The sequence below is a fragment of the Chrysemys picta genome, chromosome 3 (genome assembly GCF_011386835.1).
Source record: "Chrysemys picta bellii isolate R12L10 chromosome 3, ASM1138683v2, whole genome shotgun sequence".
Classification (NCBI taxonomy): Eukaryota; Metazoa; Chordata; order Testudines; family Emydidae; genus Chrysemys; species Chrysemys picta.
Genome location: NC_088793.1, coordinates 61,786,697 through 61,800,534, shown reverse-complemented (window position 1 = coordinate 61,800,534; position 13,838 = coordinate 61,786,697). Strand labels below are relative to the sequence as shown.

The 13,838-nt window shown below is 39.5% G+C and overlaps 1 protein-coding gene across 1 annotated transcript in view; it reads left to right on the top strand.

The window, feature by feature from the left end:
- IMPG1 (interphotoreceptor matrix proteoglycan 1) overlaps nt 1-13,838 on the top strand; it is an 86,313-nt gene that overhangs the window by 36,625 nt on the left and 35,850 nt on the right. Inside the window, exons 8-12 of the mRNA XM_065588058.1 lie at nt 2,389-2,447; nt 5,373-5,393; nt 6,892-7,145; nt 8,077-8,153; nt 8,649-9,165. Coding sequence (XP_065444130.1) covers nt 2,389-2,447; nt 5,373-5,393; nt 6,892-7,145; nt 8,077-8,153; nt 8,649-9,165 — 928 coding nt within the window. The remainder of the gene's footprint in view (nt 1-2,388; nt 2,448-5,372; nt 5,394-6,891; nt 7,146-8,076; nt 8,154-8,648; nt 9,166-13,838) is intronic.

The following is a 13,838-nucleotide window of genomic DNA, read 5'->3' as shown; positions in this document are numbered from 1 at the left end:
GTAAAACAGTTCACATGCTGGCACCATATGAGACAGCTGGCATGCCTTTCTCCAAAGATAGTCCACTGGGGAGGCAAAGGGTGATCTTATCACCAGATAGATTTAGAAGTGCATTAGTGGAGTGAGGGTAAGCGGGTTAGAACCAGCAGTGTGAACTCAACCAGCTCAGAAACCTCATCCACAAATTCTAATTCAGCTCTTTTTAGGTGGGGGGGGGGCGCGCACTGTTGGCACCCAAACATCCATGAGCTCATAACATAGCCCAAAACATAGCAAAGGAGATTTAAGTCATTGTAGATGTTTGTGGCACAAATGTGAACACTAACAGATTTGTATAAAATTGGATGAAAATAAAGTTCATATATGTTTATGTAGACAAACTAACTTTAGCTTGGAGAAAGCAGGAAATAAGACACCACACATACGATGAAAGTAATGCTGCAGTTTCATTAATTATAATACAAACATAACCAAGGAAGGACCTCAAAGAGTCCTTGCTAACAAGTAACCAGCAGGGCAAGTCCAGTGCCTTACATTGCACTCCATGTCCTCATGGCAATTTGATAATCATTAGTATGAGGCTACACCTACTCTTCCACCCCCCACATCAAGACAATCCAAGATCAAGATTGAGGTGGTTTCTAGATCTCTCTTGCTCTTTCCTCGTGTGAGGGATGAGTTCTAGATAAGAGGTGCCATTCTCTGCACTAGATATGAAATCCTCCACTCCCCCAGTAATGCAAAGAAAGACTTCTAAGTAGATGCCACGTAGCCAACTCTGGGACTGGGATGGCACACTGGCCACCTTCCTTAACCTGCACTGGATACCTACAAAAAATTGTGACAATTAATCAAATCTCTCAAAGAATCCTATGTCAGATCTCCTGTGTGCGCTGAGGAAATCTACACCAACTGTGCCATTTCTTCAATGAACGAAAAATCCTTCATATCACCACCAGGATGCTGGGGGAACCAAGGGGCAAACAAGAAATCTGCCAGCAACTGACAAATCACAGCAATTAGCCAAGAGAAACTCAAGAGGGGAAGGGTGGGCAACAAATGAGAACCTAAATACTCAGGTCGAGTCTTTTAAGGTCACCTCCCCCTTCACCTCAATGGAGGGTACCATTTTGAAGGCCATTGGTGTGGTGAAGAAAATTTGCTCAAGACCCATCCACCAAGAGGGATATCATGGATAAAGAAAGGGGTGCCTCAATCCGCGCGTGCGCACACACACAGACCAGGACCCACAAGAGGGCCTATTCCCTGATTGTCAAAGCCCAATTCCCACCCACCCATGAATGGGAAGAGTGCTGCAATTTCAGCAGGATTTATGCAGAATCATACTAAGAAGAGATGGAAAAGACCTATTTGGTTACACTAATTCATGTACCTTGTAAATGATGTGCTGATGTATTAGGACCTGATTCCTTAATGTGCTGTTCAGTGTCTTTGTAGTGCTGAGTTCCTTGAACTCCCAAGGGCTTCATTAGCAGAATGGGAGCATTCATCACCCTGGCTGATGTCCTCAGCCTTTTTCAAAACCAGGCTGTTATTCAGATAGTTCTTTGAAATGTGTGTTTAAACCAGGAGTTTACCCAATTTACATAATATAGGTACATACAATATATCATTTAATGTATTGTGTAAATGTTACCATAACTGAGAAAACACAGATTTGTTAAGGCATTCATGAATTCAGTTCAGTGTGATTTGTGGTGATCGTTATTTGTTACCACCAGATATTCATGTAGATAAACCTCTACAGCTTGACAAATTCATATCATATACATGTTTTTTTATCCATTATTTGCTCTTCATTATTGCCTGTTCTCACATTAAAGAGTTTCAGTTATCCATTTAGGAAGCAGAAAGTATACTGTGTGACCACCCAAACACAATGAATAGAAAACAGTCAAAGGGATCAAAGCAGTTTGCAAACAGCCCACAATCTGCTAAATTCAGTGAATGCTTTTGAATAATTAATAATTTACAACTAACGGGACTGGTTTGCAAATAATTCGTAAACAAAAAGCAGCCAAAATAAATCAAATATTTGGTTCAATGAATACTCTTTGACTTGCTCTATTATGAACTTGGCTACCACTAATTTACACAACTACTCTCACTGAAAAAGCAGTATTTTATATTGCTTTCTGCTCATCAGGTAGTACAGACAACATTTACAAAGCCAAGTCATGTATAAGTTGAACAACAAAACATATCAATACAAATACAAATGGTACAATGTCCTAAGCATTTTCTGAAATCCTAAATTTTATATTTCACGCATTCAAACTGTGCCCATTGACAGCTGTTGTTCACATTTAGGTAAGGTCTCTAACAGCGGAATTTACATGGATTTAATGAGTTTATGCTTTTCTATAGATGCAAAAGATATTTGAGAAACTTCCAGGATTCAAAGAAATTCATGTGTTAGGATTTAGGTAAGTAAGAAAACAAGACTCATTCTATTTACTGCTAGGATTCCCTCCCCATCACCAAAAGGACTATTACAAGTAATTTTGTTGTAGAAAGTATGTGGCTGTAAACATAAATTAGCTTTTGTAGTAAGAATGGAGACCAGCATAGACAAATACTTCCAAATGAGATTGAGACCTTCAGATTATTAAAAAAAAAAGAAAAGGAAAAAGAATTTCTGATTCCTTCTGGAAAACAGAAATGCTATTTCAGGGACCCATTAATATGCACATCACCTGCCATCTGTTTATTTGCCAGCAGTCTTGTGTTAACATATCTCAAACTATTTAAGGAAAGAAAAGGGTTCTGGGAGTGTGCCTGTCTCTTCAGACTATTGTTTTGTGCATTAATCATGTGCCCCTTATAGCTCACAGAAAAATGTCTCAGCAACAGAAGGTTACAGCAGGAAAGGTAATTAGGCTGTTACTCGAGAGGGTTCTGTACCAGGCAGGGCAGTTGCTGTAAGCCACTCTATTGTACTGAGTACTTTTATGATATTTTCATACAATCTGTGATTTTTTTTGCAATAGGTTTGTTCCACCCTATCCAAAGAGTCTCACTTGTTTTTTTAAATACAATCTTGAATTTCTAAACTTCCACGTACATTTACTATTACTCCAAGCTGTCTTGTAGCTTATTAATAAAGAATCTGCAGCAGTTTTAAAGTTCAATTGTCTCACAATCATCAACAATCTGTAGCTCATAGCATAAAAATATAAACATGTACACTTACCTTCCCCCCCCCCCAATTTACAAATGTTAATAAAAACTACAAAATAATTTGCGAGGTGGGGATCAAATGCAAAGGCCAAAACTTGGTCTCCCAACCTAGGTCTGGAATCCTGAAGTTCATACAGGTCCTTCCTCTATCAACACCTCCCCCAGACTAATTTCCTTTGAGTAACACCTTTTAATACTTTGAAGAATGGTCCCATCATACCCTATTCTTACAGAGTTACTCACTCATTTCTAGTTTTCCTCTCCACAGAATTACTGGAAAAGAAAAGGCAAAACAGAATTGAAGTAAATTGTTAAACTTTTTGATAGACAAAAAAAAATGAAAAGAAACGGTGGTTATGGCAGAACAGTCAGGAAAAAACATTCAGCACCTTATCAAAATTACCTTAGTTTGACCAGGGAATTATTTTATCTTACAAGGAAGGGCAACCAATATAAAGATGCCTGGAGTCCAATAGGCACTCTTCTGACACATTCGCAATCTGTTCTGTTGCTACAGTGAGAATCATGGTCTGCAGCAACAGGACTTGAGAATCTGTTCAGAATTAGGAAGTTTGTTTGCTTTTTTGGATCATATGTGATTTTGGCTTCCAGGTACTAATGATTTTTCTAGCTTCATCATGTAAATTGAATGTCATCAAGGTGATTTTATTTTTAATCTTTACAGAAGCGAAGACATTTCTGTTCATTTTCAGTGTGCCACTTTGCAGCATTTTATGTAAAGTCAGTTGAATGAAGCAGGAATAAAAATTGAGGGGACACTATCCTAAGTATGCACAAGCTTTTGCTAAAAAGCATGCAGCTGCATCAATTAAACTGGAGAAGAGACTAATTTTAAGCAGATGTGTTATATTACAGGGGAACTTTATCATAGCAAACTCAGTTACAGAGAATCTCCTGCTATTTAAAACTTCTCCTGAGGCCTCACCCTACTTCTAATGAATGCCAAAGGGGCACATCTCCTGTGGGTAGAGACCAAAGCTCAAGTTATGGTGAAGAATCCTAGGCAGCAAGTTATGTTAATAGAGATGCTGCTTTAGACTTGGCCTTTGCTCTCTTCAATCTTCATGGAAATAGAGTACAGGTTGAAGATTCTGCCTGCATTAAAGTTGAGATGCTTTAAGAGATTTAACTGCTTCACACTTCTCTGCTGCCTCAGGGACAGTGGTCACCATTAAAAAGTCAGCATTTAATAAAAATTACTGCCATGTAAGACACGACTAAGTTTTCCTGTACCTAGAATAAGAAATCACTGTAATACGTGTTAGTCCTTTCATTATACCAGGTATACTACCTACACAGTGCCAACATTCCATGCCTCAAGTAACCTGAGATCAGTACCTGTCCTGGTATCTTATTCTCAGTCAATAGGGGCTGGTAGGGTTGAGAAGCCAGCATATTCACCAGTTTAGAAGAGTTAGGGAGTACATTGGACCACTTAGTAATGATGTCACCTCATGAGAATTAGAGATCAGCTCTGATTTGCTCCACTAGGGTTTCCCCGCTCATTCATCCTTGACTGGCAAGAAAATTGTTTTGTGGGGTCTGCAGCAGGGGTTGCTGCTCTGTTGGGTACAGGGGTGGGTGGGTGGGTGTGGGTGGCAGCTTAAGGGCTTCATTATGGCTGGACTAGAGGATTCATCGCGGAAACAAGAACAGCGGAGTGTTATGTCGGTCATTAAATTATAGAATGTCAACATAAGACATGTCCTTCAGAACTGTACATGGTAGGTAATAGGTCAGGTTACTTCTGAGGCTTAGATTTGGATAGCAGCCAGTCACAGGCTCGGTCCCAGCTTCTCTGTAGTATTGAACTCCACTGGGGAGGTGCAGATTAGGAAGACAGCACCACAAATTGTGTCATTTGTAAAGGACTGGGAGTTCAAATCTTTGAGCAATAGAGTACAGTAAAATTCCTGCTCACATACTCAGACAGAGCAGAAAGATGCCCATCATTTGGAGGGGAAAATGTGTGAAGATGGACAGCAGGCTGACATTTTTCACATTGAAATAAAGATGACAAAGGATAGGTAAAAGATAAATTGTCCTGAGATAAATGTGATATATGACTGCCTGGCTTAACAGTTTACATGGATCTTTTCTTTCTCTTTTGCAATCCATTATCATGTCCTATCTTGTGTGATGAAATGAAGCCGGAATATGGAAAAAGATGGGTAATTCAGCTGCATTTTTTTAAAAATAAATGTAGTGAATAATTTGATAAAACACTTTATTTATTAATGTGGCAAAGTGAATTAATTTGTCTTTTGTTCAGATACAGACTCTGTGGTAAACAAGAAGCATGGCTTCCACTTGCATTTTAAAGGCTCATTTAATCAAAGTGTAACATCCTATCTGTGAAGAGGGACAAAAATTCTTTAGACTAAATAACTACTAGATAAGCAACATAACATTGATTTGAACAGTTAAAGATACCTCTATCCAACATAAGGTTTAAGTAGAAAATGGGAAATGTCATACTTTAAATTATGTTTAAAGGAGTATTTTTGGCATGACAGCTGCTTGCTAGGTCTGTTTCCACATACACAGTCCCTTCAGTAAGTACGTAGGATTAATTTGCTACTTCAGTTCCCAGTTGAAACAGAAGTTGAACAAAAAAGGCCAGCTATATCTCTGAGAATGATTTGATCAGAGGCAAACTGGCTCTCATACTTAACTGGTAATATAATATAGAATGTAGAATATTTTCTTACAGCCTAAGAATGCTGCTGGAGAATAAGATTTATTATTTACATCTCATTTACAACAAAAATGGCCTACTCCTTTTACTGGATTTTTAACATGTAGTATAAATGTAAATTCATAGCACATCCCAGATAAGAGGCCAATTCCTCTCCCTTCAGTTATTCATCATTGTGGAAAGCTGTTTCACAATTTCTGTTTTTAGAATTAATGTTTGTTACTTGTGTAAAAAAACCTGTGTATTTACCGCTTATGAAAAAAGTGACAGATTAATAGTCCTGCAGATCACATCTTCTGTTTAGCTATTGAACAGGAACAATACTGCAGGTTTCTCCAAGATAGCCCAATCTACATGACTCACCCATGACCTGGAAGAACTAACTTAAATTGTGAAAAGCTACTTTTGTTTTCCATGCATATTAAGTCCTTAGCTGCTCTTCTAAGACAGCTAACAATATTACCTATTGGGATGGGAGTTTGGGAATCTCACCACTATAAACTGAAATGAGTTCACCAACTCATTTCACATAGGCTATTGTAGTCAACAGATGGTTATGACTTTTTGTCACTGCCAGCATGGGTTTATGACTGTATTTGAGCTAATGACCTAGGAGTGAAAGACTTAATGTTCTATTACCAATCCCACGAGCCATGCAGTTCACCGGTTAAGCTTTAATTGGATTATATTTGCCAGTTCTTACATTTTCTTTGAACAATGGATTTTTTTGGTTAATAAATCCAGTGTTTGTGTGCATGGAATTTTTAAATTTAATTTTTAAAATCTCAGTGGTGGAAAAAGTAATTTGGAGGTAACAACTCAGTTAGATAGATAATTAGGTTAGAAGTATAATTACATTACTTTTATAGAACAATTTTGGCATATTGGGGGCTATAAGAATCCTTTTTAAAACGTTTGCTTGGCATATAACTGATTTTGTTGTAGCTGATCATTGCATTCTTGCACTGCAGGTCAAGCAGCACTGTAGCACGGTACGTTGTGAATTTTGAGAGAGACAGCTCAGAAGTAAAAGGCACTGGGGATGATATCTCAACTATTGGCTCCAATAAAGTTGAAAATGAAAAAAGCCCTCTTAGTTCAAAGGAAGAGGAGGAGATACCAGGAATTAAATTCACAGTAACAGACCTTCAGCAGCTGGTTGCCATGGCACTACAGGAAGACCAGTCCTTGATAATGGACCTTGGAACACTTCAGTTTACTAATGGTCAGTACATATATGCTGATAAGTGCATACATCTAAATCTCTCTCTTGTTAATTTATGAGAATCATAGAATATCAGGGTTGGAAGGTACCTCAGGAGGTCATCTAGTCCAACCCCCCGCTCAAAGCAGGACCAATTCCCAACTAAATCATACCAGCCAGGGCTTTGTCAAGCGTGACCTTAAAAACCTCCAAGGAAGGAGATTCCACCACCTCCCTAGGTAACCCATTCCACTGCTTCACCACCCTCGTAATGAAAAAGTTTTTCCTAATATCCAATATGAGGTTTAAATAAGATTTTTTTCCCTTCCCTTCCAGCTTATTTCCATTTGGTATAATTAACCTGTTAGGATGTGAACTGCAAGGCTTCTAAAGGGTTCATGGGTCTAAATGAAGTGTGCCAAAATGAAATTCCTGTATTAATTTAAAAATAGTCTAAACTATCGATAAAAAGTGTCATGGAAAATTTCTTGAAAATAGAAAATTTTAATAATGTCAACCAATTTTTAAAATATTACATTTTATTTTTAAAAAAAATATGGCCTTCTTCAACAACCAAAACCACCCTCTTTTTGTGAAATATTTCAACCAGTAGCTCCACTGAGAACTTGGGTACAAACCCAAGAAAGCACTAGATTTAGAATTACAATGGTGTGGGCGTAGGGCAACCCTGCGGTATTCATTACACAAGTCAGCATGGCTCATGTGGATACATTGAATAGTTTGTGCTTAAACTGGTTTTAACCAATAGGAAAATTCTACAGTATCTCCTTTCCACTGACTATGTAATGCATAGTCAAATGGATCATTTTGTTTCCATCAGTTTTTATCTCTATTATAGAGGTTATGCACTTTGATCAGCATTCAGTGTGCCATTATCTTCAATATGCAGCTTTATTGAAAAACATACCTTGCCTTTTGTTTTGTTTTGCAGAAGCTATTAAACCATCTAGTGACTCAGACAATGATATCAAATCAGTGGTCACCATTGCTCCAGCAGGCACTGAGTCGGTAAGCTAATTCTGCTTCTCTCTCTCTCAAAGGGAAACTGAAATAATCTAAAATTCCCCCCCACACACAAACTGATGCTAAAAATAAATAGAATCCTTATAATAAATGCAGCCAGTATGAGTAGTATGTGTTATTTTGCAAAAGCAAAAAGTAATTGATTGCAGTATTTACATGTGGAAGACATTGCCTGGTTTCCTCTGACATTTATAGGAATTACAAGTTATTGGGGGAACCATCATCTAAACTATACATCTCAGTGAGTGAGATAGAACAACGCTCATGGTGTAATAAAATGTGACCTTTGCTCAATTGATTTTAAAGCAGTGGACAGTTATATATTTTATTTAGGATCACGTTCACATATGACAAGCATCGGTCCATATTTAATAACTATATAATTGAGCCAATGGTTGCAAGACTTTGTGGCTACATTGTATCAGACTCTCTACTAATGAAAGCTACACCCTGTAAATGTTCTCTGAATTTGATTTTCAGGATGATGGTTTGAGTGCTGAACTCCCACTAGGTTACCCTAGTCCAGCAATGGTGGAGCAGACAGGAGACGATTTGATTAGTGAATATACCACTGGAAGCACTATGCTAAGTGGAGATATCAGTGAAAATTTTATTTCATCTAAACCTGCATTTCCTGCCAAACCCTCAAGCGAATGGGCTAAAGAACAAGAATCAGAATCTTTAAAGGAAACTGAAGACATGAACATTATTATTGACCATCAAAGCTCTACAGTGCCTTTCAGTACTCTGGATAGCACCGATGGCTCTTTAAAATCAGAGGATTCTGATTTACCTCCTCCAGCAGATGAGTCAGCCAGCAATGATTTAAGCACAAGGGAATCTGAAGTCCCAGCTGAGCAGGTTGTCACACTGGCAGCTTATACTACACCACCTAACTTTCTGCAACCCAGCGATCAGAAGAGTGAAGCTGAAAGGAAGAAAGAGCAGAGCGTTAGCACAGATCTGGGAGTCAGCCAGGACAGTCTATCTGGACAAGGTAGGTTATAAAACATCTATACATGAAGAGAAATAAGAGACACCCAGCTATCGTGCCACATATCTACAATTTAGTAAGTAGACTAAATATTTGCTTAAATTTACATTTTGAGTTGCAGCTGAATGAATATCCTTACATCATCAAGAGTGAAAATATGAGTTAGAATTTTTTGACATCCACTCTGAGCAAATGTGTCTTTTAGCTTGACTTCAGGGTTAGTAAAGCAAGTAAAAACCACAAGTACTTAAGGGTGAGGCGGGATTTATATAGGGGATTAGGGTAGGATTTCACAAACCCAAGGAAATCAAAGAAATGCCAAATAAAATCCCAGACCAACCATAAATAAGAACAGTTCCAGTATTCAACAATGGAGATTAAATTACCCACATAAACTACAGGCACCTCAGGCTGAAGTCTGTAATAAGTACAATAACAGAATTTATCCCAAAATAGGAACACCACAAGCACCTAGTACAATGGGGTCCTGGGCACTACAACAATACAAATAAATAATAATTTGAAAGAGTATGGATTTTCTAATAATCTGATTGAGGATTCCAAGGTTTTAAAAAACAACTCCTTTTCTTTACAGGTTTCAGAGTGGCAGCCATGTTAGTCTGTATCCTCAAAAAAGAACAGGAGTACTTGTGGCACCTTAGAGACTAACAAATTTATTTGAGCATAAGCTTTCGTGGGCTAAAACCCACTTCATCGGATGCATGCAGTGGAAAATATAGTAAGAAGATATATATATATATACACACACACACACACACACACACACACACACACACACACAGAAGACATGAAACAATGGGTGTTACCATACACACTGTAAGGAGAGTGATCACTTAAGGTGAGCTATTACCAGCAGGAGAGAAAAAAAACTTTTTGTAGTGGTAATCAAAATGTCCCTTTTCCAGCAGTTGACAAGAAGGTGTGAGGAACTGTGTGTGGGGGGGGGAATAAACATGGAGAAATAGTTTTACTTTGTGTAATGACCTATCCACTCCTAGTCTTTATTCAAGCCTAATTTAATGGTGTCAAGTTTGCAAATTAATTCCAATTCAGCAGTCTCTCATTGGAATCTGTTTTTGAAGGGGTTTTTTTGTTGTAAATAGCTCACCATAACTGATCACTCTCCTTACAGTGTGTATGGTAACACCCATTGTTTCATGTTCTCTGTGTATATATATCTTCCTACTGTATTTTCCACTGCATGCATCCAATGAAGTGGGTTTTAGCCCACGAAAGCTTATGCTCAAATAAATTTGTTAGTCTCTAAGGTGCCACAAGTACTCCTGTTCCTTTTCTTTAGTCATCTATTCCATTCTCTCTGTTTGGTAATTTGATTTACAGAACTCTGATGCATCAGAGTATGCAGAAGTCCACAGGATCTTCTGTAAGCTCTTTAAGTTCAGAAAAGGGCAACTAAAATGATTAGGGGTTTGGAACGGGTCCCATATGAGGAGAGATTAAAGAGGCTAGGACTTTTCAGCTTGGAAAAGAGGAGACTTGGGGGGGATATGATAGAGGTATATAAAATCATGAGTGGTATGGAGAAAGTGAATAAGGAAAAGTTATTTACTTGTTCTCATAATATAAGAACTAGGGGCTAATGAAATTAATGGGCAGCAGATTTAAAACAAATAAAAGGAAGTTCTTCACACAGCACACAGTCAACCTGTAGAACTCCTTGCCTGAAGAGGTTGTGAAGGCTAGGACTATAACAGCGTTTAAAAGAGAACTGGATAAATTCCTGGAGGTTAAGTCCATTAATGGCTATTAGCCAGGATGGGTAAGGAATGGTGTCCCTAACCTCTGTTTGTCAGAGGGTGGAAATGGATGGCAGGAGAGAGATCACTTGATCCATTACCTGTTAGGTTCACTCCCTCTGGCGCGCCTGGCATTGGCTGGATGACCCAGTATGGCTGTTCTTATGTTCTTATATGACAGTCTCTATGAATAAGCAATACAAATCTACAGATAAAAAAAAATACATGTGGTGTGAAATTCTGGCTCCATATTAATACCAAAACTCCCATTAACTTGAACCAACCCAGTATTTCATCTGTGGAGTCTGAAATAATGCATGAACAAAATTCCGAGGAGCACAGAGGCGTCCAGTCAGTATTCTAGAGCACCATATACAGTGCAACCCCTATTTTAATACTAATTGAGGATTGAAGAATTCATAAAATCAAAAAGTTTATAAAACTGAACAACTCACAGTTACAGTAGGTACAGTGCATAAGTCACAGTACGAGGCACTGTATCGCTTTCTTCTTGTCCTTCAAATCACTGCAAAGTAATTTCCAGTGCATTGAAGGCACCAGGATATGAAGAGACGTCAAGTTGTTCTTCATTGACCTCACTTTTGTTAAGTGATTTTTTTTTCTGTTGGGAAAATTGGTTTGTATAATTGGTCATTTGTAAGATCGGTGCTGGTAAAATCAAGGTTCTGCTGCATGCATTTCTAAAACAGATGACTACAAATAAGAGATAAGGCTGGCACTATAATTTCTTCCCTGTCTCTTCCCCTCTTTGTCTCCAAATAAAACCAAACAGCCTACCCAGTTTGCCAGTGAGCAGAGGCTCCTGCCCTCACTGCTAGCCAACCAGTCAGCCTCTGAGCCCAGAATATAGCTTTCTTGGCTTTTTTTAGCCAACCATCCCCTACTGCTTCCAGGATGACCCTGGGGCAAGCACTAGCAGCGGGAGGAGGCAGGGGAAGGAGCAAGCCAGGAATCAGTGAAACAGATCAATACTGTCTCCATTCAGGAGAACCATCCTGGCCCCCCCGTAGCACCATTTACAAGCCTCAGAAAAAAACCTTGGAAAGCAGGGAGCCCTGAAAGGTTAAAAATCTCTCCAAGTTAGACAGTTCCTGAGGGTGAAACCTTCCAGCAGCCATTGTTGAGCATGGAGAAGTAATTAAGTGAATGAAGATATGTGCAGCTATGGCAAATTAAAGTGGGCCACCCAAATTTATGATCTGGAACCAGCACCCAACATGGGATTGGTCTTTCAGCAATATTCTCAAGTGTTTTGTCTAGTGCCATTTCAAATAGCTCTCTCTGGAGCTAGAGGGACCCAGGGGCTGCTAGGGGGACCCAGGAGCTGAATTCAATGCCTTTCCCCAGCGCTTGCAAATTCTGTAAGCACAACAGAAAAGGCATTTTTAAACTGACTCCATCATACACAGTGCTTGAATAGGCAGTCTGATCTCCCAATGATCTTCTAAGACTCCTTCTTTGTATTTTGTTACATTCTGGTTGGTAGGTATTGTTAGGATTTGCACCACATATAAGGTGTGATGTTTGTCGGAGGAAAGTTTCTGGGACAAATGGATCTACCATGTGTGTGTAAATGTAGTTGTGGACAGCGTTTCTAAATTTGTACCTCTGGTAAGTATGGTCAATTTAAATGTATATCTAAGCTTCAGAGTACTCAGTGCTCTACAGTAGTGGTTCTCAACCAGGGGTTCAAGGCCCCCGGGAGGCCATGAGCAGGTTTCAGGGGGTCCACCAAGCAGGGCCAGTGTTAGACTTGCTGGGACCCGGGGCAGAAAGCCGAAGCCCACCACATGGGGCTGAAGTCCAGGGCCCTGAGCCCCACCACTCAAGGCTGAAGCCAAATTTAGCTTTGAGGGGGCCCCTATGGCATGGGGTCTCAGGCAACTGCCCTGCTTGCTATCCCCTAATGCCGGCTTTGGCTTTTATATGCAGAAAACCAGTTATTGTGGCACAAGTGGGCTGTGGAGTTTTTATAGCATGTTGGGTGGGCCTCAAAGAAAAAAGTTGAGAATCCCTGCTGTCATGAATATAAGGGGAAGGGTAGCAACCTTTATGCATCCTTGCCAGCTGTACAGAATTGCCTTACCTGTAAAGGGTTAAGCAGTTCAAATAACCTAGCTGGCACCTGACCAGAAGGATCAATGAGAAAAGAAGATACTTTTAAATCTGTGAAGGGGGGAGGCTTTGTTTGTTGTTACGTGTATTGTTCCCCTCCGTACGGATGGAGAAGCCAAGCAGGTACAATATCATCTGAAAAATATACCTAGAATAATCCATTTAAAACCACAGAAACTGAGAGTTACCTTCCATCCTGGTTTTGCAGGTGTGATTCTATTACTTTTTTCTTTATAACTAAAGTTCTTCTTTTAAGAACCTGATTGATTTCAGTGTCCTGAAGACAAAGGGTCTGGTCTGTGCTCACATTGCTAAGGCAACTGGTTGGTAGTTTATTCTCAAGCCTCCCCAGGAAAGGGGGTGAAGGGGCTTGGGGGGATATTTTGGGGGGATAGGGATTCCAAGTGACCCTTCCCTGAATATTTTGTGTAAATCACTTTGTGGTGACAGCAATATCATTCTAAGGGTATGTCTATACTACGAAATTAGGTCAATTTAATAGAAGTCGATTTTTTAGAAATCGATTTCATACAGTCGATTGTGTGTGTCCCCACTAAGCGCATTAAGTCGGCTGAGCGCGTCCACAGTACCGAGGCTAGCATCGACTTTTGGAGCGTTGCACTGTGGTAGCTATCCCACAGTTCCTGCAGTCTCCACTGCCCATTGGAATTCTGGGTTGAGCTCTCAATGCCTGATGGGGCAAAACCATCGTTGCGGGTGGTTCTGGGTACATGTCGTCAGGCCCCCCTCCCTCCATGAAAG